The sequence below is a fragment of the Tachypleus tridentatus genome, chromosome 13, assembly GCF_004210375.1.
Source record: "Tachypleus tridentatus isolate NWPU-2018 chromosome 13, ASM421037v1, whole genome shotgun sequence".
Classification (NCBI taxonomy): domain Eukaryota; kingdom Metazoa; phylum Arthropoda; class Merostomata; order Xiphosura; family Limulidae; genus Tachypleus; species Tachypleus tridentatus.
The window spans coordinates 257749160-257775483 of NC_134837.1; the positions used below are offsets into that span (position 1 = coordinate 257749160).

Below are 26324 nucleotides of genomic sequence, written 5' to 3' on the forward strand. Positions count from 1 at the left end.
TGATTCTACTGTCTTTTGGACCATGTAAAGGACTACATTAATTTATATTGCATTTAATAACAGCATTTGTTTCTCATCTGTTGCATTCTCAAAACTTTAGGTACTACTTTTGGTTAAAACCATATTAAAACTTTTATTATATTTAACAACTATTACTGCTTACATTAGGATATTCTTTTGCCATTCTTTCAACTATCCCATGTAAAGGTGGAGCTTCAGGTTTGTCAAGTAATGCAACAATCTGATTAATCCAGCCAATGAACATCCAACTTGGTATTTCATTTGTCTGAATAAAATCACCAAAACCAAATGTAATTAATGACAAAAACTTCAAATTGCTAATTTCTTACCAATAATACATTCAAAATACAAGAAATTTTCTTTAGTTCCATCAATGATCTATTAATGTTTAGAAACTTCAAACAATGTTATTGTGATCTGAAAAACACTTTAATATTTTCAAAATAAAACACGTCACTTACAGAAGCTTTTAATTTTGCAATAACACAATTAATTTCTAAGCTTACATACATAAGATTAAAATTTAAAAAAGTAGGGCCCAATAAAACTGAAAAGCATTCCTCAAAAAGTTAAGACACATACTACAATTATCATTAAGCACAGAAGAGTACTAAGCCTAATTCAAATAACAGGGAAACAAAATGTCTAATTCAGTAGGGTGTAATAAGTTAAGAGTTATCAATTCAATGAACATTCAAAATCATTAATTTTTACAAATTAGTTGGTTGCTGGACATCTAGAGAAACATATTTGTTTATTAAGTGAATCAAGAATACTATTAAACCCAGGAAGAAAGTTTGTGGAACAATTGCATTAAAGTTTTGTGAAAACTTGTGACTGTAAACTGTAATTCTGATTAACTGATTAATTTACCTGATAATAATCAATCCAAGAAATGCTCACATGTAATCAATTATATTGATTATCTAATTAACAACTGAACTTTATTCACCAGTATGAGAAGTATTAATCAATCAATTATATTGATTATCTAATTAATAACTGAACTTTATTCACCAGTATGAGAAGTATTAATCAATCAATTATATTGATTATCTAATTAATAACTGAACTTTATTCACCAGTATGAGAAGTATTAATCAATCAATTATATTGATTATCTAATTAACAACTGAACTTTATTCACCAGTATGAAAGTATTAATCAATCAATTATATTGATTATCTAATTAACAACTGAACTTTATTCACCAGTATGAGAAGTATTAATCAATCAATTATATTGATTATCTAATTAATAACTGAACTTTATTCACCAGTATGAGAAGTATTAATCAATACATTATATTGATTATCTAATTAATAACTGAACTTTATTCACCAGTATGAGAAGTATTAATCAATCAATTATATTGATTATCTAATTAACAACTGAACTTTATTCACCAGTATGAGAAGTATTAATCAATACATTATATTGATTATCTAATTAATAACTGAACTTTATTCACCAGTATGAGAAGTATTAATCAATCAATTATATTGATTATCTAATTAACAACTGAACTTTATTCACCAGTATGAGAAGTATTAATCAATACATTATATTGATTATCTAATTAATAACTGAACTTTATTCACCAGTATGAGAAGTATTAATCAATCAATTATATTGATTATCTAATTAACAACTGAACTTTATTCACCAGTATGAGAAGTATTAATCAATACATTATATTGATTATCTAATTAACAACTGAACTTTATTCACCAGTATGAGAAGTATTAATCAATACATCTTACCAGTCATTCTTGAACATATCTGTAAAAAAACTCTGGTTGGATAGATACAACAACTGATGCTCATTAGCTGTTCTTACATATAAGTTTGAACCTTAGTATAATATATACAAAACTTTACCAACTACACAAGTTAATTTAAATGAACTCTTTAATAAGCCTAAAAGAACTGAAACATAGGCACTGGTGTTAGGCCTTATTAGTAACTGTACCTTCAATCAGCAAGTTTCGAAACTTAAAATGTGAGATAAAAACTATTATAAACTGTAGTACATACAGTATTATAAATCTCCAACATTTAAATAAAATCAGTAACTTCCATTACATTATCTGGGAAAAAGTATTGAGGAATTTAGAGACAAATACAGAAAATATATAGAAGGTTTTACCTTCTTGACAAAATCTTCTGAGCATCTTGGATACAGCTCTAAAACCTGCAAGAGTCGTGGGAAAAGCTGCATGGCTGCTTTACTGCCTTGCCTCATGGCAGTTAAAAGAGATGTTACCAAAGTGGTTGGATAAGACGGAAGTGAATTAGGTATCCAATTGTCTTCAGTAGCATCTTAAAACAAAACAAAGAAATATATAATCTGTAAAAACAAAACTAAATGAAATGTTTTCATCAATAAAAAAATTCTCATCTTTTATATGCTTTTTGTTTCGAATATAAATTTAACCTCACATTTTGTGATCATTTGCTTTCAAGTGTTTAAGTTATGTCATTAAATGGTACAAAGTAATATTTTTTATTATGCATATACAAGCATTTTTTAAGGAAGGAAAAAATAAACTGAAAAAAATGAAAATCTAGCTATAAAGATGAAAAGCTGATAAAAAATCTCCAATAAAGGATTTTCACTTGATGAATGTGTATTATAGTGTTACATTTCTCACGATTCCATACTTAAAGATCACTGTTACATTTATTAAAATATCAGTCTTGTTGCAACATTATCTGTCTTTATTTTGATGCAATTCTAAGGTTTCTTTATTCTTAATAGTGAATATTTTAATGAAACTTATCATTGAAAGACAAAATAAATTAAAAAATTAGGAGAAGATTTTCTACTAAACAAAAAACATCAAAAATAAAATAGAACTTCATTAAATGTCTTCAAGAGTTTTTCTTCAGTAAATAACAATACAAAATTACTGATGTTTAAAATAAACTTTATCTAGTGCGTTAAACAGATGTTACAAATCAATTATTGTTATAATATTCTAACTTTTTAATTTGAAGCAATTACTATTTCTTTTAGTTACCGGAATCACTGAAAAAACTAAACTTTAATTAAGCATTGCAACCTTGTAAGTATTACTGTTCAATTATATCACATTGCTCTCACTTTCCTCATTATGTCTTAATTTTCATGGGTTGGGAGTGACCCATGAAATAAGTATACAAGAATAACGAAAGAAGTTAACACTTGAATTAAGTTCTATGAAATATTATGGCAACCAAAAAGGTACAATATGGTAATTATGATGCGAGTCATGGTTAAAAATACTGAAAAGTTAAAGAGTGAAACCAAATTAATAAAATACAAGTTTAATGCCTCAGAAAAAGAGAAGATTTCAAGCTATGGATGTTATATTACAACCTTCTGCTTCTTTCATTACTACCATATAAGGTATAAAACATGTATCAATCATTTTATATATTTAATTTTGGAATAACCCTCCAATGTACAATAGAGCATACAAAAACGTCACTGGTTTCCAAACTGTGTCTCAAAAATTTCACAAAACAAAGAATGCTAAATAATCTAAACAAATAAACAACACACCATGTGGTAGCAAGTGTGTTTCACAAATTAAGGTAAATTGGTTAAGGTGTTATTGGTGAAAAAAAAAGTTTGGAAATCATTGTTGTTGTTGTATCGATATATACAATATTTGTTCTAGCCCTTGTAAAGTCCCAATGGAGCATTACAGGTTGAAATGAAAAATGCTTTTTCTTAATTATCTGGGAAGTAAAGGTAATTTATTTCTAACTTTATTGAAAACATGGGGAAGATAAAACAAATATTGCATTAACTTAATCAAATACTGACCTTCTTTTTTCCGTAAATATTTGTTACAGAAGAGTGCTAGGGACATGTGTGGATTTGACGTACAATGAACAGATGTTGAAACCATTTGTGTGTGATGTAAAGCATCTTGTAAATCAGTCACATAATTTACACCTTTCTGCAAATACTGGTAACTAATATCCAGAAAGTTGGGGATAAACTATAAGAAAATGAAAAATGTATTGATGAAAAAAATTGAACCCTCAAAACTATTAAACTTTTTACATACCAGTTAAGAATGAATTATCACTTACTTGAAAAACATGATAACAGTTACCTAAACATCACAAACTATCATTAAAAAACAGTTCCATATTGATAGATTTATTTAAAATTTTTTTCTCTTTACAGGGTAATACTAGTTACAATCCTAATTATTGATGTTTAATACAGTAAGATAAGTTTTTGTTACTCTAATTCATCAGCATATCAACAGTGCACCTGTGATGTTTTAACAGTGAAGATAACATTACAGATAACAATGTATCAACTGCAATGAAAACTGTAATCTTTTAACAATCTTGATATTCTAATTCTGTTCCATTTTTGGAACACTATAACCAACAAATATGTGTAACTGAATGCTCTCTGTCAATATATAAAGCACAGCAATGAGTAGATATATGCCTAAAGACACAAACCCTAATAAGTGTGTATACAAATTTAGCAGTAGGAGAACAGCCCTTTCCAACAAAATACTGCTTTAAATAAACCTTCATGTCTTTTTAAAGTAATTATTCTATGAATGTGTGTTATACAATTTAATAATATGTGTACTGATTTTCTATCACTCCTTTAATTCATACATAATATAGTTGTTGGTTCCTAAAGACACTGACTATATAGTGTACAAAACATTCAGATCTAAATATTCCAGTTATCCAACGTTAATATACTATTGGCTGGTAATTCTTGTTTCACTCTGTACCTACAACTTTTCAAATAAACACCAGATATTTGTAAAAAAAACTAATTTAAAGAGGCAAGGACAACATCATTTACACTAAAATTATGATGTTTTCCAGGTTATGTAACCTACATTTACACTAAAATTATGATGTTTTCCAGGTTATGTAACCTACATTTACACTAGAATTATGATGTTTTCCAGGTTATGTAACCTACATTTACACTAGAATTATGATGTTTTCCAGCTTATGTAACCTACATTTACACTAGAATTATGATGTTTTCCAGCTTATGTAACCTACATTTACACTAGAATTATGATGTTTTCCAGGTTATGTAACCTACATTTACACTAGAATTATGATGTTTTCCAGGTTATGTAACCTACATTTACACTAGAATTATGATGTTTTCCAGCTTATGTAACCTACATTTACACTAGAATTATGATGTTTTCCAGCTTATGTAACCTACATTTACACTAGAATTATGATGTTTTCAAGCTTATGTAACCTACATTTACACTAGAATTATGATGTTTTCAAGCTTATGTAACCTACATTTACACTAGAATTATGATGTTTTCCAGGTTATGTAACCTACATTTACACTAGAATTATGATGTTTTCCAGCTTATGTAACCTACATTTACACTAGAATTATGATGTTTTCCAGCTTATGTAACCTACATTTACACTAGAATTATGATGTTTTCCAGCTTATGTAACCTACATTTACACTAGAATTATGATGTTTTCCAGGTTATGTAACCTACATTTACACTAGAATTATGATGTTTTCCAGCTTATGTAACCTACATTTACACTAGAATTATGATGTTTTCCAGCTTATGTAACCTACATTTACACTAGAATTATGATGTTTTCCAGCTTATGTAACCTACATTTACACTAGAATTATGATGTTTTCCAGCTTATGTAACCTACATTTACACTAGAATTATGATGTTTTCCAGCTTATGTAACCTACATTTACACTAGAATTATGATGTTTTCCAGCTTATGTAACCTACATTTACACTAGAATTATGATGTTTTCCAGCTTATGTAACCTACATTTACACTAGAATTATGATGTTTTCCAGCTTATGTAACCTACATTTACACTAGAATTATGATGTTTTCCAGCTTATGTAACCTACATTTACACTAGAATTATGATGTTTTCCAGCTTATGTAACCTACATTTACACTAGAATTATGATGTTTTCCAGCTTATGTAACCTACATTTACACTAGAATTATGATGTTTTCCAGGTTATGTAACCTACATTTACACTAGAATTATGATGTTTTCCAGCTTATGTAACCTACATTTACACTAGAATTATGATGTTTTCCAGCTTATGTAACCTACATTTACACTAGAATTATGATGTTTTCCAGCTTATGTAACCTACATTTACACTAGAATTATGATGTTTTCCAGCTTATGTAACCTACATTTACACTAGAATTATGATGTTTTCCAGCTTATGTAACCTACAGAAGAAACAAACACTTTTCAAAAACCTTTAGAAACTTCTCAGTATTTTATTTAGTATTTTACAAAAGGTTTGGGTGTAATATACTAAACCATTTTTGTTGTAGGATAGTAAGAGAATAATAATAATAATAAGTTACAAATAGACAATTTTGAGCAGATTTTCTTATCCTTGGAAGTGTAACATACATGCCTTTTTGGGGACATTTTTATACATGCACAACCTCAGCAGTCAATGAAAAAGATGTTTAAATGTTGCTTGAACTAAATTTTTGCTGCTTAATGTAATTTTTGGCTGGAAATTCTATTAGGGTTCTGTGCAATTCTTTGCAATCCTTGGTGTGAACTACTACAATGATTCATGACAAACGAAAATACAAAGATGCCAAAATGATGTACTCATTTTAAGATACTATACTAAATGCAAAACACTGTACTAATGATATTTAACATATTGTGATGCAGGTATATGATTCATATGCTGTAAAACTTGGTTTATAGAAGCATCAACTTATTAATAATACTTTTTTTTGGTGTATTGCATAATTTATGTCATAGTGAACTGACATCAGTAATGAAGTAATCAAATACACGACCTAGCAGGAGAGGTAAAACAAGGTGTTATGTTTTAAGACAGATGTTGAGTGGTTTGAAAAAGAAAAAATTAATGAGATAAAAAATGGTAAATATGTTTATTTAGAAACATTCATATTAAGCACTTTTTACAAAAGAATACCTGAGATAAATCAGTAGATTCAGCTATGTTCTTCAGTCGATTCTGATCATCATAATTTAATTCAGAAACCATGCTGACATCATCCTCCATTAAGTTTTCTGCTATCAACTCAGCATTGAAACTATGGAGGTAACTATGGTGGATTTTTGCCTCAGGGGTGTTGCTTTTAGCAAGTTTGTCATCCAGCTTCACTATAGGTTGGAAACATCAGCAAATTAATAGATACCTTTCTCACATTTTGTACATTATATTTTGAATATTTGACTTCACATCATAAACATCACAACAATAAATACCACTAGATATACGAGCAATTATATTAGAATTAAATACTTTAATATTAATAATGTTTTTAAAGACACATGACATTGCCCAATCAGAAAAGTTTAGTTACGCTTTCACTTCAAGGTTAGTTATTCACATTGATCGATCAGCAGCTTTTAGTCCTATTACCTGATTTTTATTCTAGTTTTAATTTCAAATGTGTTCCTTTCACTTTAGAAAACTATTTTTAGTACGTTTTAATGCCAGGGTTATATAAGAAGTAGGAGCTACAAAAATTGAATGACAAACACTACAGATTTTGCAAGCCTCGTTTTTATGTCACTAAACATAGATTCATGAACATACAAATTTCTCTCCTGTTGCAAAACATTTACTGGCTAATGAATACACAGTGAAATTACAATGTAATAAAAATATTAATATCACAAGCAACAACAAATGAAAACAAACCTTTGCACATGAAAATGTTTGCAAATAAGTGTTTCATGCAACTAATCTTAAATAATACATAGAGCTATTAACTCTTTTTACTTGGGCAACAATACACACTGTAACTCTTAAATTTCTTAATCGTTCCTCACAAAAACTGAAAATATTTTGTTAATAGACATAAATACCTTGTACACAAAAGAAATAAAATAAAGTAAAATAAATAAACCTGAAAGACAGTCTTTGTCATTCATATAGCTATCAAGCCTTCTCTTAAAGTTGCTTAAATTTAAAAGCCTCCAAAACATCTCAAGGCAACTAATTCCAAAGACCAACCATGATGTTAGAAAAATAAAACTGTCTTAGCTGAAGATGACTCTTTATCATGCCAAAATGTATAGTTGTGCTCCCTAGTCCTATCATTTTCACAACTAAGTATGAAAACAATAATGCATCCACACTATTAACTTTCCTTAACAATCCAAAATTCTTCAATGAGACCCTCTTTAACATCATCATTTCTTAAAGATAAAACAACTTCAGAGATCTCAACCTCTCATGTTACGACAACACCTCCATCCCAGGCACCATTCTAGTAACCCTCCTCTGAACCATTTTCAATAATTCAATGTGCTTCCTAAGGTAAGGAGCCCAAGAGTGAACACAATACTCCAAACGTGGCCTAAGTACTGACCTATATACGTTAGTGACTTACCAAAAACAAAATATTTCCATAATCAACTTACTTAATTGTTCTTTTCCTTTTAGTAATATTTTCAATTTCTCTGCACCACGAAGCATCACTGCTCGCTGGTGATAAATCTCACAACACTTGTGTATCCAGGCTATCCGGTGATCAATGTTACCCAAATTTTGAGCCATCTAGTTCAAAAACACATAAAAAAAACAACTAAACTGCAGTTTGACAGACGTACATGTATTCATATCATTTAAAGTATAACTTCTTGTTTTCTTTTAATGAATAAGTGTCTTTTACATATTGTAAGAATTGAGAATATAGTTTTGGAAGACACTACAATCACTTTTATAGTGTAATAAAAGAGAAAATATCAATATCTAAAATTAGGTTATAGTAGAAGCTACAACATAAATCAAAATCAGCAGTTTTAGAGGAAGAAGTAAAGCTAATATAGCACAAAACTCTTTGCCAGTTCTTTATTCACACCTGATGATGCATTTTAACACTCATGAAATGCCATGTGTTATATCAACTTTGTTTTCACCACCAAGTTTTACCAATCAAAGTTTTTGTATCAGATATCTGCATAGAATTATAGAAGGATTATCAGCACAAGCTATCCCTAGTTCAGAGCTGACAACAACCATCATCTTTTTTTGAGCTACTATAATCAAAGAGAGTTTTGAATGTCACTTATAACAAACCTATGGCCCCAAAATGCTGAGTTAGAGCTTTCTTTTGTGACAATGAAACACAAATTACAAGCCCTTGATCTAAAGTATAGGATGCTAACCACTAGGCTAAGAGTGGCTTAAATCTTGTGGAAGCATATTAACTTCAATATAACTGAAGTAAATATTTCAAGATATGACTTACATTTTTCAAATCGTTGATACCATTAAGATTACAAATACTCAGAAAAATGCCTGTAGAAACACAAAGTCCAAATATCTATGCTAATTACAGACAGCATGACTATTACTAGTCAACCTGTTGAGAACTGAGATGTCACAGATGAATTCACAAAATGATTTAAAATCATTGTAATCATTCTGGACACATTTGTCTGCTTCAAAAATAAAATGAGACAGCACACCAACTTAAGAAAATGGAAATTAAAAACTTCAATTTACTTTTTCATTTTTTAAGATTGATTGTAGTTTTACCCATTTCATATTAAATGTTTTTTTGTCAGTTTAAAAAAGTCTAGTTTATAATCTTTCCTCTAATGCTTTCTCTCACAACAAATTACATTTGTAAATCTTAAAATGAATACTCATATGCTCAGAGAAGAGAGAAACAGAACACTTTGTTACATGTAAACGAAATTTAAATTTTTGGCTGATATCAGTTTTCAGAAGAACTTTTTTTTAAACAGTATCTTCATATCAAAAAGGTTAATACACAACTATAAGTTTATTATTACACCTCATTCAACCATAGATTAATACATAACTATAAGTTTATTATTATACCTCGTTCAACCATAGATTAATACACAACTATAAGTTTATTATTACACCTCATTCAACCATAGATTAATACATAACTATAAGTTTATTATTATACCTCGTTCAACCATACATTAATACACAACTATAAGTTTATTATTACACCTCATTCAACCATAGGTTAATACATAACTATAAGTTTATTATTATACCTCGTTCAACCATAGATTAATACACAACTATAAGTTTATTATTACACCTCATTCAACCATAGATTAATACATAACTATAAGTTTATTATTACACCTCATTCAACCATAGGTTAATACATAACTATAAGTTTATTATTATACCTTGTTCAACCATAGGTTAATACACAACTATAAGTTTATTATTACACCTCATTCAACCATAGGTTAATACCTCGTTCAACCATAGATTAATACACAACTATAAGTTTATTATTACACCTCATTCAACCATAGGTTAATACACAACTAACTATAAGTTTATTATTACACCTCATTCAACCATAGGTTAATACATAACTATAAGTTTATTATTACACCTCATTCAACCATAGGTTAATACATAACGTTTTATTATTACACCTCAAACCATAGGTTAATACATAACTATAAGTTTATTATTACACCTCATTCAACCATAGGTTAATACATAACTATAAGTTTATTATTACACCTCATTCAACCATAGGTTAATACACAACTATAAGTTTATTATTACACCTCATTCAACCATAGGTTAATACACAACTATAAGTTTATTATTACACCTCATTCAACCATAGGTTAATACACAACTATAAGTTTATTATTATACCTTGTTCAACCATAGGTTAATACACAACTATAAGTTTATTATTACACCTCATTCAACCATAGATTAATACATAACTATAAGTTTATTATTACACCTCATTCAACCATAGGTTAATACACAACTATAAGTTTATTATTACACCTCATTCAACCATAGGTTAATACACAACTATAAGTTTATTATTATACCTTGTTCAACCATAGATTAATACATAACTATAAGTTTATTATTACACCTCATTCAACCATAGGTTAATACATAACTATAAGTTTATTATTACACCTCATTCAACCATAGGTTAATACATAACTATAAGTTTATTATTACACCTCGTTCAACCATAGGTTAATACATAACTATAAGTTTATTATTACACCTCATTCAACCATAGGTTAATACACAACTATAAGTTTATTATTACACCTCATTCAACCATAGATTAATACATAACTATAAGTTTATTATTACACCTCATTCAACCATAGGTTAATACATAACTATAAGTTTATTATTATACCTTGTTCAACCATAGGTTAATACACAACTATAAGTTTATTATTACACCTCATTCAACCATAGATTAATACATAACTATAAGTTTATTATTATACCTCGTTCAACCATAGATTAATACACAACTATAAGTTTATTATTACACCTCATTCAACCATAGGTTAATACACAACTATAAGTTTATTATTATACCTTGTTCAACCATAGGTTAATACACAACTATAAGTTTATTATTACACCTCATTCAACCATAGATTAATACATAACTATAAGTTTATTATTATACCTCGTTCAACCATAGATTAATACACAACTATAAGTTTATTATTACACCTCATTCAACCATAGGTTAATACACAACTATAAGTTTATTATTATACCTTGTTCAACCATAGATTAATACATAACTATAAGTTTATTATTACACCTCATTCAACCATAGGTTAATACATAACTATAAGTTTATTATTACACCTCATTCAACCATAGGTTAATACATAACTATAAGTTTATTATTACACCTCATTCAACCATAGGTTAATACATAACTATAAGTTTATTATTACACCTCGTTCAACCATAGGTTAATACATAACTATAAGTTTATTATTACACCTCATTCAACCATAGGTTAATACATAACTATAAGTTTATTATTACACCTCATTCAACCATAGGTTAATACACAACTATAAGTTTATTATTACACCTCATTCAACCATAGGTTAATACACAACTATAAGTTTATTATTATACCTTGTTCAACCATAGGTTAATACACAACTATAAGTTTATTATTACACCTCATTCAACCATAGATTAATACATAACTATAAGTTTATTATTACACCTCATTCAACCATAGGTTAATACACAACTATAAGTTTATTATTACACCTCATTCAACCATAGGTTAATACACAACTATAAGTTTATTATTATACCTTGTTCAACCATAGGTTAATACACAACTATAAGTTTATTATTACACCTCATTCAACCATAGATTAATACATAACTATAAGTTTATTATTACACCTCATTCAACCATAGGTTAATACACAACTATAAGTTTGTTATTATACCTCGTTCAACCACAGGTTAATACATAACTATAAGTTTATTATTATACCTCGGTCAACCATAGATTAATACACAACTATAAGTTTATTATTATACCTCGTTCATCCACAGGTTAATACATAACTATAAGTTTATTATTACACCTCATTCAACCATAGGTTAATACACAACTATAAGTTTATTATTATACCTCGTTCATCCACAGGTTAATACATAACTATAAGTTTATTATTACACCTCATTCAACCATAGGTTATTACACAACTATAAGTTTATTATTATATCTTGTTCAACCATAGGTTAATACACAACTATAAGTTTATTATTACACCTCATTCAACCATAGGTTAATACACAACTATAAGTTTATTATTACACCTCATTCAACCATAGGTTAATACACAACTATAAGTTTATTATTATACCTTGTTCAACCATAGGTTAATACACAACTATAAGTTTATTATTACACCTCATTCAACCATAGATTAATACATAACTATAAGTTTATTATTACACCTCATTCAACCATAGATTAATACACAACTATAAGTTTATTATTACACCTCGTTCAACCATAGGTTAATACATAACTATAAGTTTATTATTACACCTCATTCAACCATAGATTAGTACACAACTATAAGTTTATTATTATACCTTGTTCAACCATAGGTTAATACACAACTATAAGTTTATTATTACACCTCATTCAACCATAGATTAATACACAACTATAAGTTTATTATTACACCTCGTTCAACCATAGGTTAATACATAACTATAAGTTTATTATTACACCTCATTCAACCATAGATTAATACACAACTATAAGTTTATTATTATACCTTGTTCAACCATAGGTTAATACACAACTATAAGTTTATTATTACACCTCATTCAACCATAGATTAATACATAACTATAAGTTTATTATTACACCTCATTCAACCATAGATTAATACACAACTATAAGTTTATTATTACACCTCATTCAACCATAGATTAATACACAACTATAAGTTTATTATTATACCTCGTTCATCCACAGGTTAATACATAACTATAAGTTTATTATTACACCTCATTCAACCATAGATTAATACACAACTATAAGTTTATTATTATACCTCGTTCATCCACAGGTTAATACATAACTATAAGTTTATTATTACACCTCATTCAACCATAGGTTAATACACAACTATAAGTTTATTATTATACCTTGTTCAACCATAGGTTAATACACAACTATAAGTTTATTATTACACCTCATTCAACCATAGATTAGTACACAACTATAAGTTTATTATTATACCTTGTTCAACCATAGGTTAATACACAACTATAAGTTTATTATTACACCTCATTCAACCATAGATTAATACATAACTATAAGTTTATTATTACACCTCATTCAACCATAGATTAATACACAACTATAAGTTTATTATTATACATCGTTCAACCATAGGTTAATACATAACTATAAGTTTATTATTACACCTCATTCAACCATAGATTAATACACAACTATAAGTTTATTATTATACCTTGTTCAACCATAGGTTAATACACAACTATAAGTTTATTATTACACCTCATTCAACCATAGATTAATACATAACTATAAGTTTATTATTACACCTCATTCAACCATAGATTAATACACAACTATAAGTTTATTATTATACATCGTTCAACCATAGGTTAATACATAACTATAAGTTTATTATTATACCTTGTTCAACCATAGGTTAATACACAACTATAAGTTTATTATTACACCTCATTCAACCATAAATTAATACACAACTATAAGTTTATTATTATACCTTGTTCAACCATAGAGTAATACACAACTATAAGTTTATTATTATACCTTGTTCAACCATAGGTTAATACACAACTATAAGTTTATTATAATACCTTGTCCAACCATTTTATGTGTTTTGAAGCTACAGCTGTACAGCCCTGCTTACAAAGACTGTCAACAAAACGTAATTTTAGAATAAATTCTTGTTCTAAGATGTCAAGAGCCGTTCGAGATATTTCCTCTTGAGACAATGTGTTCATGGACGAGTCAGCAGCAGAATCTTGATCTGGAACGGATCCCACAACTTTCTCCCGAAGCTTTTCCATGAACATGGTTCTAGGTAATTAAGTGTGAATAATGTACTGAAAAATACTTTTTAAGTTAGATGCATTTCTTTGAAAAAACTATCTCTGAATTGACATGAATATGTTGACTGCCTTCACAATTCACCTAAGTATATAACTTGAGCAGACATAATAGCTGAAGAACAAAAGTAAGTGGCCTCAGAAACTCACACTATATATATATATATACATGCCACAGTTTTGTAATATTGAAATGAAATTAATAAAAAAATAAATGTATCATATATAATTCATTTTTTTTAAACACATTTATGGTGTTTCTGGATACAATAAGATGTTACAGTTGATTTTCAAGTGTTCTTGTGACTTTTCATATACAACTTAAACAGAGTTTTTAAGAGTTAAAAAACCTTATTGTCTGAAGTTTATTGTTTTTAAGCACTATATTCATATAAGTGTATACAAAGATCCACCCACTGGAAGGTTTATGTACACAAAAAATGTGATAATGATTTATTGTATATAGTAAGGAATCATTTTCTCTACTGTTTTATGATCACAATGATAAAGACTGGAATATTAGTAATACAGCAAAACACTAAAGTTGAAATATACAGTGCTTCCTGGATACACTGCAATGAAGAAGCGACAAACTGTACTAAAACAAGTCAAATAAAGTTCTGCACCCAGTTATTTTATTAACTCACAAGAACAAAAAAATAAATTTTTATACATATATCTATATGTAATTACAACACTTAATAATCCACAAAAACTATTTACTAACAAAATATAATTTTTTAATGTGTGAACGTGTATCTTTGAATTAACTTCAAGATTTTGCACCTTGTCTCACAAAGATTTCACAAACTAAACAGCCTTGTAATAGAAAACAAATTTGGAACTGTCACAATGTAGTATTATGGTCTGCACAATCTCTCTTTTGTTCTGATCTTCAAGTTTAAATTACTTGAAAAACACCTAATGTGTACTAACTAACCAACCTGTTTGTCACGATATCATCCCACACATGTAATGGATCTGTCACCGATGGTAACCGCAATTTCCATTGTTTCAAGAGATATTTTACTGGTCTTACAGAGTTAAAGTTATCTGCAAATGAAAAATACAAATACATTCATGACAGTTAACACATAAAGTGTATAAAACCGTTATGTGCTACACACAAGTAATCACAACCACAAAAGACAGGTTTTCAATATAACACCCTAAATACATCAGTATGACAGCTTTCACTTTACTGCTGGCATTATAACATATGGCCACAAACACAATAGGTTTTCAATATAACCACCTTAACATATCAGTGTGACAGCTCTCACTTTACTGCTGGTACTATAAAGTATCAGTTTTTTTCCCAGTTTATGATAACAAACACAACAAGATTTCAATAATCACCTTAACATAGTGTGACAGCTCTCACTTTACTGCTGGTACTATAACATATGGCCACAAACACAATAGGTTTTCAATATAACCACCTTAACATATCAGTGTGACAGCTCTCACTTTACTACTGGTACTATAAAGTATCAGTTTTTTTCCCAGTTTATGACAACAAACACAACAAGATTTCAATAATCACCTTAACATAGTGTGACAGCTCTCACTTTACTGCTGGTACTATAACATATGGCCACAAACACAATAGGTTTTCAATATAACCACCTTAACATATCAGTGTGACAGCTCTCACTTTATTGCTGGTAATATAAAGTATCAGTTTTCTCCCAGTATACATTTTACTAAGCGCTGAGGTTTATGTTTTTCCATCCATAAAACATCAGTAAATGTGTCTCATAAGAGTAAGGTGTTTAAGTGTATTAACAGTAGTAAGTTTGTTTTGCATTCTGAAATTTTAAGCACAACACACTACTGTAGACTAGTTAGATGTGATTGCAGAACATAACAGAAGAGAGAAAACTATGAAAGAATCCTCTAAAATTTAAAACTTGTATATTTGTTTGGGAAATGAAATGGAGGTAAACTAATTCAAGTTGACAAATGTTTGAAGATAGTACCCACTTCAAAATGAGCATGTAAACCATGTATATATAAAAGTTAGTTGTTATATACTGAATATACTTACAGGTTTATAAAATTCAGCCCTCAAAATCAATACAGCACTAAAGACGTTCATTCTGTATCATGTCAACACATTCATCAATGTTCAACCAAATCATACAATAAAATCTGTAACTTCTTCAAATATGTCAACTGACCATTGGGAAAACAGCCCCATTTATTGTGAAGTTTGCCATGATTTACCCTACACATTCTCTACAAGCAGTTATTGTACAATAGTGTGTGCCTATGATGAAGTGTAACAACCTTACTTACCGGGTTAAGTAACTTGCAAATTTCTGGTGTTCTAGCCTCGAGTGTTTCTTGAATATTATAATTAACCAGCAATTTAATTCATTCAAATGTGTCACTCTATCAGTATTTCATAATGTGAAAGGTAAATTCAAAGACTAGGGCTCAAAAGAAAAAGAACATATGTGGCAACTACACAATGTCTTCTCTAAATCTTAAAAAAGATCCACATTTTTTAAATCTGTTGAAGCAGAAAAGATACCAAAAAATAATTCTAATGGAGCCACCAAATCCAGATGTTGCCAGTTCCTCCAGATGTCTAAGGAGGTACAAAAACCTCTCAGTATGTGACTTACAAACAAATTTGTCAGACTGGTTTCAAGTAAGACAAATGCCATAAAATATGCACCACACGTGAAAGAAAATACCAAAAAGTGATTAAGAGAAACAGGGTTAGTTTGCACCTCTACACAATAAGTAATAAATCAAATGTGTTATTAGTATTAAATGATAAAATAAAAGTGCACCAGCAAAAAAGGAAAATCACATTAGTTGCTTTCTAAATAGACGTATCTGTTAAGATGTAGTTGTTTTTTCAATATCTTGAATATATCTCAAAAACTGTGACATTATAAAATTTTATATGATAAAGGAAACCAGTGAACTACAAATGTTAATAAGCTGAATATGAATACCATAAAGAAGATAGAAAGATATGTTTGAACAATAACAGTATACAATTAAATAAAGTCAACAGTTCTGAACAAGAATCTTTCAAAACAAGGTCCTGGCAGAGATAACTGCACATAACAAATAACTAGTTTCAATAACAGATATAGTTCAATTGCTCTACAGAAAACATACAAAGTAAGGGAACAGAAGTGATTAAAAATCACATTAAATAGAAAATTTTCTATGTATATTCCACTTAATTAGTCAATTGTAAATTCAGAATCAGAAAAGGGTAAAAAAACACCTTCAAATATTCTTTTTGCTACCATAAGTTTCTCCCATTTTATTAGTCCTATTATTAAACTAAAGGCCTCAAAGGAAATGATGAAATTTATGATGAGATAGGAACACAAAGAAAACATTTTTGGTCCAGAATAACTTCAATTACTTTTGTAAAACCCTCTTTACTTTTCAAACTCATGTCAGTGCAAGAATAACTTCAATTACTTTTGTAAAACCCTCTTTACTTTTCAAACTCATGTCAGTGCAAGAATAACAAAATTACTTTTGTAAAACCCTCTTTACTTTTCAAACTCATGTCAGTGCAAGAATAACAAAATTAAACAGAAGTTTATGGTTTCTATAGAGTGTGAAATGAGACCAAAACACTTCTGTTTCACTTGTCTGGGATAATAAAAACATATAGATCAGACTTGAAAAGCTTATTCTAGAACAGAGAATCTGGTAAATTATGTTCATTAAACAGGTCATTCAAACAACACCATGGGAAAAGAAACAATAAAATATGGAGGTAAGAAAGGTAAAAATCTTGGAAGAGGCTGAGTTTTGGTGAAAAACAGTTACATAAAATAATTTATTAAGCATATATGGAAAATAATAAATCAAAAAGGCAAAAACAGAAAACACATAAAAGGTTTAAATAAAGTTGGATGTAGAAAAACAAAGAAAAGTTTGTTTTAAAGAACAAAACATGATTTTCTCTAAGTTTGCCTCAGAAATGAAGTTAAGACTTTAAAAGTGATGTACTAATTAAAAATAAAGGAATAAACATCAAAGACTGCAGTAAAATAACTCATGTCAGAAAGAAGTCTTGGTGCAGTAGGATCAAGTAAACACAACTTATCCCTTAAAAGTGAAAATAAGAAAACTGTACTTAACATACATTGAGCAAAGAACCCTGTTACTTAAAATAAACATAACTAAATATCTCACACACATTAAAACTTACCAGTTTATCTGTCCCAATACTAAGAGCATACAGTGAGGTTTTGGTGATAGAATATTAACTGTTGTCGTTATTATTAATCAGTAAACTTTTTTTTTTAAAAGAGGATATGAACCACACATGAAAAAAAATAAAAACATCAAAGAAGCTTCTACGTACAAATAATAGATATCACACTGAAATTAGTGAAATATGGATACACCTCTTGAAAATAAACACTTAGCTGATTCATGTTCTAAGTGAAATGGATAATGAACCAGAGTTCCATGAAGTTTGAAGTCATTATGCAGAATAAAAATTAGCAATTAGTATCTAAGTTATGTAAAAAGTTACTAATTAATAACTATTCATATTAATAAACCACTTATTGACTGCACTTAAAGACTGCAGTAAAATAACTCATGTCAGAAAGAAGTCTTGGTGCAGTAGGATCAAGTAAACACAACTTATCCCTTAAAAGTGAAAATAAGAAAACTGTACTTAACATACATTGAGCAAAGAACCCTGTTACTTAAAATAAACATAACTAAATATCTCACACACATAAAAACTTACCAGTTTATCTGTCCCAATACTAAGAGCATACAGTGAGGTTTTGGTGATAGAATATTAACTGTTGTTGTTATTATTAATCATTAAACTTTTTTTTTTAAAGAGGATATGAACCACACATGAAAAAAAATAAAAACATCAAAGAAGCTTCTACGTACAAATAATAGATATCACACTGAAATTAGTGAAATATGGATACACCTCTTGAAAATAAACACTTAGCTGATTCATGTTCTAAGTGAAATGGATAATGAACCAGAGTTCCATGAAGTTTGAAGTCATTATGCAGAAAAAAATTAGCAATTAGTATCTAAGTTATGTAAAAAGTTACTAATTAATAACTATTCATATTAATAAACCACTTATTAACCATGATAACAAAATCTTAAACTATTGTATTTTTTATCGTTCATGCACCAGATATTATCATTTATAATAAAATAACATTAAAGAATATCAAAATAAAAAAATAAGTTTCTTAATTATAGTCCATAATTAAGATTAACTATTAAAAAATGTTCAAGAAAATAATCTTCATATTTTTAACTACTAAAGAGTAACAAATTTGACAATTGGGCAAAAAGAAACACAGATATTTTAGTAAGTTCATAAACTTTGGTAGTCTTACATAGCTTAAACATTTTGTTGATTTCTGATATTAATTATGTTTATGGCTTTTTTTTTTTTGCAACAACTCTCCTAATAAATGGCATTAAGCTACAGACCTGATGAAGATTTCTTTATGTTAGAAAGTTGTTTTGCAATTACTTGGTTCTGAAAATTTAAACAAATCACAGTTTTTTTATCACTCTAATGAAAAAATTAACATCATTCCTTACTCTCTTCAGCCATGAAGTCTAAAAATTGTTTTAACTCCACAAGCTTTTGTAAGGTATGAAGTTTGTTTTCTCTGACACCAGGTGTCATGAGGCTTAAAGATGACCAGTCCTAAAAAAAAAATGTTTAAGACATGAATCATTTGGTTTAATAACTTGAATTTTCCAGATATTTAAGTGGACAACTGAAACAATTCCCCATTTTGTAAAACTAACTGAATAATTATATATTAACTTATCATTTATACAAATATATTTATTTCCATATTATAATAGTTTGTTTACATAAAACCATGACTGGTCTAAACATGGTGTACATATCTTCTGGTTTATAAGTCAAACATTTAAAATAAATTTAATGTTATAGACTTGCAAGTGAAACAACATGCAGACACGTTTAGAACAATGATTGTAGGAGCTATACATTTTCATAATGATGTCATACAATTATGTGAATCATTCTTAATCATTTAACCCTTTCGGCATCGAATAACAAATTTTTAATGTTTGGCATGATGCTGAATATACATGTTTGATACTTCAACTAATTACAGTATCAGTACTAAAAGCATGATATCTCGAGAATAACTCAACAAAAGTCCCTGAAATATTCAGTGATTGTACCCAATACTATATATGTTAAATTCAGTACATAAGAATAACAGGAATAAAGGAAGGTCGTCTGCAGCGCTGAGCCTTCAAGTCGACTGCGGTCGCCAACTGCACCGAAAGGGTTAACCTTTGTATGATACTAATAAATGTAGGCAACTAACTGCACAGTTAATATGGGTGACATTTCTAAACTAAGCTTCTACTGTGTTATGACAACTTACTTTTGAAAATTAATAACAAAATAATAAATTTAAAACACTGAGAGAATTTCAAGCCAGTGAATTAGTGAAAAGTATTTTATGTATTCACACAAACAGACACACACACACATATATATATATATATATGTATCGATACATACTATATTATTCTGTGTTACTTTAATTCTCACATATTCAAACAACTTCACGAGTCAAAGATAATCAAATTAACGTATCATTAAATCAGAGGATTAATAACTGAACTTTTTTCAGTAGAACTATACATTATGAAGAGTTTTCAAACTCTTCAGACACACACACACACATAGTAGACAGGGTTCTTACAACCTAAGCATCTTTCTTAGCCAACAAATGTCTGTTCTTCTTTTTATTAATTCATGAGTTACGTAACATAAATTCAAACTCGTAACTGTTTGTTACCTCTTCTTAACTATCACCTAAATCAATGTTTCCCAACCCTTTCTTGCCAAAGAAACAGTGACTCTTATAAGAATGTAACACCCTCCCTAGCATTTTACAAAATCTCAGCCCAACACCCCATTCTTATCACCAAATGAGCTACAGTCATCAGAATGTAACACAATACATCTTACATCTGTACGACCAAAATAGCAACAAGACAAATACACTTTGTTTCCTTCCCCAAAACTATTTCCAAGAACAATATTTTTCTTTTATTTATTTTTTCCCACAAGCAACATTTTCTAGCACACTTGTTCCTCTCTGACAATATACCAGTTAGAAAACACTGATCTAAACTTTTCTATGGTCAAACTCATCTCTATTATTAAAGACTTGGGAACATACTTGAAGAAAGTTTTGAAGGCAGGAAGTACTATAGAATTGGGCACGATCAAAGTCTTCTTGTACAACATACAATAAGGCCAGTTCTTCTGTAAAGTGCTCCTGAAAACAAGAAAGGTGCTTCAAATATAATAAAGTATCGAGCAAAAACTAAAATAAACTGTCCAACAAAATTAAGATATTTAAAATTTAAACAAGGAACATTTATCCACATTGACTAATACAATTGTTAACCTCACGGTTTTCCTCAGCCTCTCCAACCAGACGTTAATAATATATCCTATGCAGAACTATCTTCAAAACTAATGCAATACCTGACAACAAAACAAATACTGTATTTACATATATGCTAGTCATAGATAACCTACAAAATTCAATTAATTTAATAAGTGATTAAAATCTATTTAAGAAAATGGTCTTGAACAAAATCTTGCCGACAAGACTTAATTCCTGTTTCTTATTTTTCTATGTTCAAAACACCATTAAAATAAATAAAACAGACGATTTTATAAATTCAAACATTAAGTTTTAAATGTACTACACTTTAATAAGAGAACTACTTAACATATAATATATCAAATTGTTGAAGATAATGTGAAAATCATTCCAAAATAGCACACTTGTAAAGGACAACATTACAAGCTGAATATATTCTATCCTATATTACTTTTCCAAAGTTAATGTAAAAGCTTCTAAAAGACATCTTTGCAAACTAAGAATAAGCTATATTTATCTAATTTGTAAAGACAATATTCAAAACCAACTTAAATACCATATTTTCACATGTAAAGATGCAACCTTAACAGTTAAACATATACAATGTATCTTATATCAAGGTTCAAAAGGTATATTCATACTGAGGCACTATTCTTTAACTTATAAATTAAGACATTATAAATAATTCAAAAATTAAACTGTTGTTACATGCACAAATTAGAACACAATAATTTTTACATTGATATTGGTTTGTAAACCTTGCACTTAAGTACCTTGTTACATTTTATTATATGATAAAAAATCTTAAAATGTTGAAATAATATTTGAACATCAGATTCTTAGCATGAAGAAACATCCTTCAAACAACTTTCCAAGCTAACTATTAATACATCACTCTGGTTACTAATTAGCCATGCTTACGTAACCTCGTTGTCTTAAGGAAGTCCTTTAATGCTTCAGTTACAATATTTTCTTGCAGCTCACAATTATCACTTCATCTTTGTTTTCTAGATAACTTTATGTTTATAACTAAGCCACAGTCAACTCTCTTTTATACACAGAAAATCTCATGAATCTGCTTCTAAATGTGACAGGTTAAGGATAATATCCAAATATTATTACCTCAATGTATTCCTTTTTATCAGGATCTTGCATCGAATTATCAAAAAATGACAAAAGAGACTGATCTTGTCCTTCTTCTAGAAGTTTCTTTAGTTTTGATCGTATCATATATGGCAGATAATGTTCCTAGTACAATAGTTGAGTAGGTGAAAAATAGGTTAAAATTTGTACATATTTTATCTGTTCAAATTAAGACTTCTCACTAAATTTATAAAAACCTTAAACTTTATACCATATACAAGAGCTGAAAATATTTTAATTATAGAAATGATAGCTAAAAATAACTTAAGTCTTGACTTTGTGCATTTTAGAAACCTTCTATTGAATCTCACTAAATTCAAAACCAAAGGTTTATTTAAAACAAGTTATCCTTGATAAAACAAAAGAATTCAAAAATTTTACATACTTTTAACACACAAAAAACTACATTCACTGAAGAGTCACCTAGGAATCTAGATAAAACAAACATCAGATCCCATAATGATTATCGTGGAATACTCTTAAGTTAAAACAATGTTGCATCAACTTTCTTTAATTAGAAGTATTGGGATTCATAATACAAAAACAATGCACAAAACAACAAAATTTTATGCAAGCCTTGATAATTATAGGTTTAATATTTTAACAGTAACTAAGCCTTGATAACCATAAGTGTTATATTTTAATAGTAGTTAACTCACTGGTTAAAAGCTGCTGCTATCTTCTTGGCCAATCAAAAATGAGTTATGGTTTAGTCACAAAAAGAGAGCAATGAATAACAAATTCTTATTTTGGCTCAATGCTATTATTTAAAATAAGGATTTGTAGTTTATGTAAATAATATCTACAATATCTCCATCCCTGTTTCCTTATTATTATTTTTATGATCCATAATTACTGGTTTTAAAAATTCCCAATTTTTTATTTAATTTTTTTGCTGGCTTTTTTATGGTCAACTGTGAGCAAAGGATTACTCGATATGGTAGCTAACAAAATTCATCTATTATTGGCTAGTTATTCCTGTTTCACCCTGTACTTAATCTTTTAAAAGGAAAATCAAATACTTGTACAAAAGCTAACTTAAAGAGGTAATTATAACATTGTTTACAGTGGAATTATGATACTTGTTAGCTTACATAAAATATAGAAGAAACAGCTTTGCTACACCACTATAACCTTCACAGTACCTTATCTGGTATTTTACAAAAGGTGTGGGTACAATATACCAAGCTGTTTTTGTTGTAGACTGGTAAGTGAATAATGATAAGTAAAAACATCCATTGTGAGCAGATTTTCTTTCCCTTCTAAGTCTAAAACTCACTTTTATACATGTACAGCCTTAGCAGTCAATAGTAAAAGTTTTAAAATGTTGCTTGAAATAAATATTTGCCATTTAAGGTGCTGAACATTCTATTAGGGTTTTGTGCAATCCTTGAGATTCCTATTACAGACCAGATTCATGATACTATAATCAATTGGACAGCAAATACTTGTTTTAAAATAGTATTACTAAAAACTTAGTGCTTTTAACTACACAAATTAAAACTGATATAGCTTTTGTTTTAAACAGCTGTCTTGTAAATGACCTAATGTGAATCTTATAATTTTATTTGCATATAAACTCATTTCTAAAATGATTTGTAACCATACTGTAACCAGAAATTCTTATTAATTCAATTTGTTTAAGAACTGATGTGTTTTTAACTGTAACTACTTTTTATCTTTGTAATGCTGGAAATGAGTATCTACTATTTGTAGATAGCTAAATAATATGGTAAATATTATGATATTTACCAATCAAATATTGGTAAATTTTTAGTATGTTGCATAATATGGATTTGTAGTTTGAGTAAATAATGTCTACAATATCTGGCCTTACATTACTGTAACGATTTGTAGTTTGAGTAAATAATGTCTACAATATCTGGCCTTACATCACTGTAACGATTTGTAGTTTGAGTAAATAATGTCTACAATATCTGGCCTTACATTACTGTAACGATTTGTAGTTTGAGTAAATAATGTCTACAATATCTGGCCTACAATATCTGACATTACTGTAACTACAATATCTGATTTGTAGTTTGAGTAAATAATGTCTACAATATCTGACCTTACATTACTGTAACAATTTGTAGTTTGAGTAAATAATGTCTACAATATCTGGTTTTACATTACTGTAACAATTTGTAGTTTGAGTAAATAATGTCTACAATATCTGGCCTAACATTACTGTAACGATTTGTAGTTTGAGTAAATAATGTCTACAATATCTGGCCTTACGACTGTAACGATTTGTAGTTTGAGTAAATAATGTCTACAATATCTGGCCTTACATTACTGTACTGTAACGATTTGTAGTTTGAGTAAATAATGTCTACAATATCTGGCCTTACATTACTGTAACGATTTGTAGTTTGAGTAAATAATGTCTACAATATCTGGCCTTACATTACTGTAACGATTTGTAGTTTGAGTAAATAATGTCTACAATATCTGGCCTTACTTACTGTAACGTAGTTTGAGTAAATAATGTCTTGAGTAAATAATGTCTACAATATCTGGCCTTACATTACTGTAACGATTTGTAGTTTGAGTAAATAATGTCTACAATATCTGGTTTGAGTAAATAATGTCCTTACATTACTGTAACGATTTGTAGTTTGAGTAAATAATGTCTACAATATCTGGCCTTACATTACTGTAACGATTTGTAGTTTGAGTAAATAATGTCTACAATATCTGGTCTTACATTACTGTAACAATTTGTAGTTTGAGTAAATAATGTCTACAATATCTGAACTTACATTACTGTAACAATTTGTAGTTTGAGTAAATAATGTCTACAATATCTGGTAACGATTTGTAGTTTGAGTAAATAATGTCTACAATATCTGGCCTTACATTACTGTAACAATTTGTAGTTTGAGTAAATAATGTCTACAATATCTGGTCTTACATTACTGTAACGATTTGTAGTTTGAGTAAATAATGTCTACAATATCTGGCCTTACATTACTGTAACGATTTGTAGTTTGAGTAAATAATGTCTACAATATCTGGTCTTACATTACTGTAACGATTTGTAGATTGCCATTTAAAGGAGTTAGGTGCTTTTTAGCTTTCAGCTTTTATGCTTTGTAGTAATAACAAAGCAAATTAATTAAAATTAATTTAGGTATTTTCAAAATACCTAAATTGTCTGTGTATTTACAGAGTTACTGGAGATGCCTCTAACGACATAATAGTTGTCAAGAAATTTGTACAATGTGTAACAATATTTCATTCAAATATAGTATAA

At 28.6% G+C, this 26324-nt stretch overlaps 1 protein-coding gene across 3 annotated transcripts in view; it reads right to left on the reverse strand.

Annotated features, from left to right (window-relative positions):
• LOC143238700 (DNA-dependent protein kinase catalytic subunit-like) overlaps window positions 1-26324 on the reverse strand; it is a 191160-nt gene that overhangs the window by 24505 nt on the left and 140331 nt on the right. For all 3 annotated transcript variants that reach the window (XR_013020719.1, XM_076479155.1, XM_076479154.1), the window contains 10 exons: window positions 23045-23170; window positions 21710-21808; window positions 20073-20181; window positions 15431-15539; window positions 14235-14457; window positions 8462-8597; window positions 7002-7192; window positions 3836-4013; window positions 2171-2343; window positions 164-286 (listed from right to left, as the gene is read on the reverse strand). Coding sequence is in view for 2 of the 3 variants with exons in the window: in XM_076479155.1 (XP_076335270.1) it covers window positions 164-286; window positions 2171-2343; window positions 3836-4013; window positions 7002-7192; window positions 8462-8597; window positions 14235-14457; window positions 15431-15539; window positions 20073-20181; window positions 21710-21808; window positions 23045-23170 (1467 nt within the window). In the remaining variant the exon portion in view is untranslated. The remainder of the gene's footprint in view (window positions 1-163; window positions 287-2170; window positions 2344-3835; window positions 4014-7001; window positions 7193-8461; window positions 8598-14234; window positions 14458-15430; window positions 15540-20072; window positions 20182-21709; window positions 21809-23044; window positions 23171-26324) is intronic.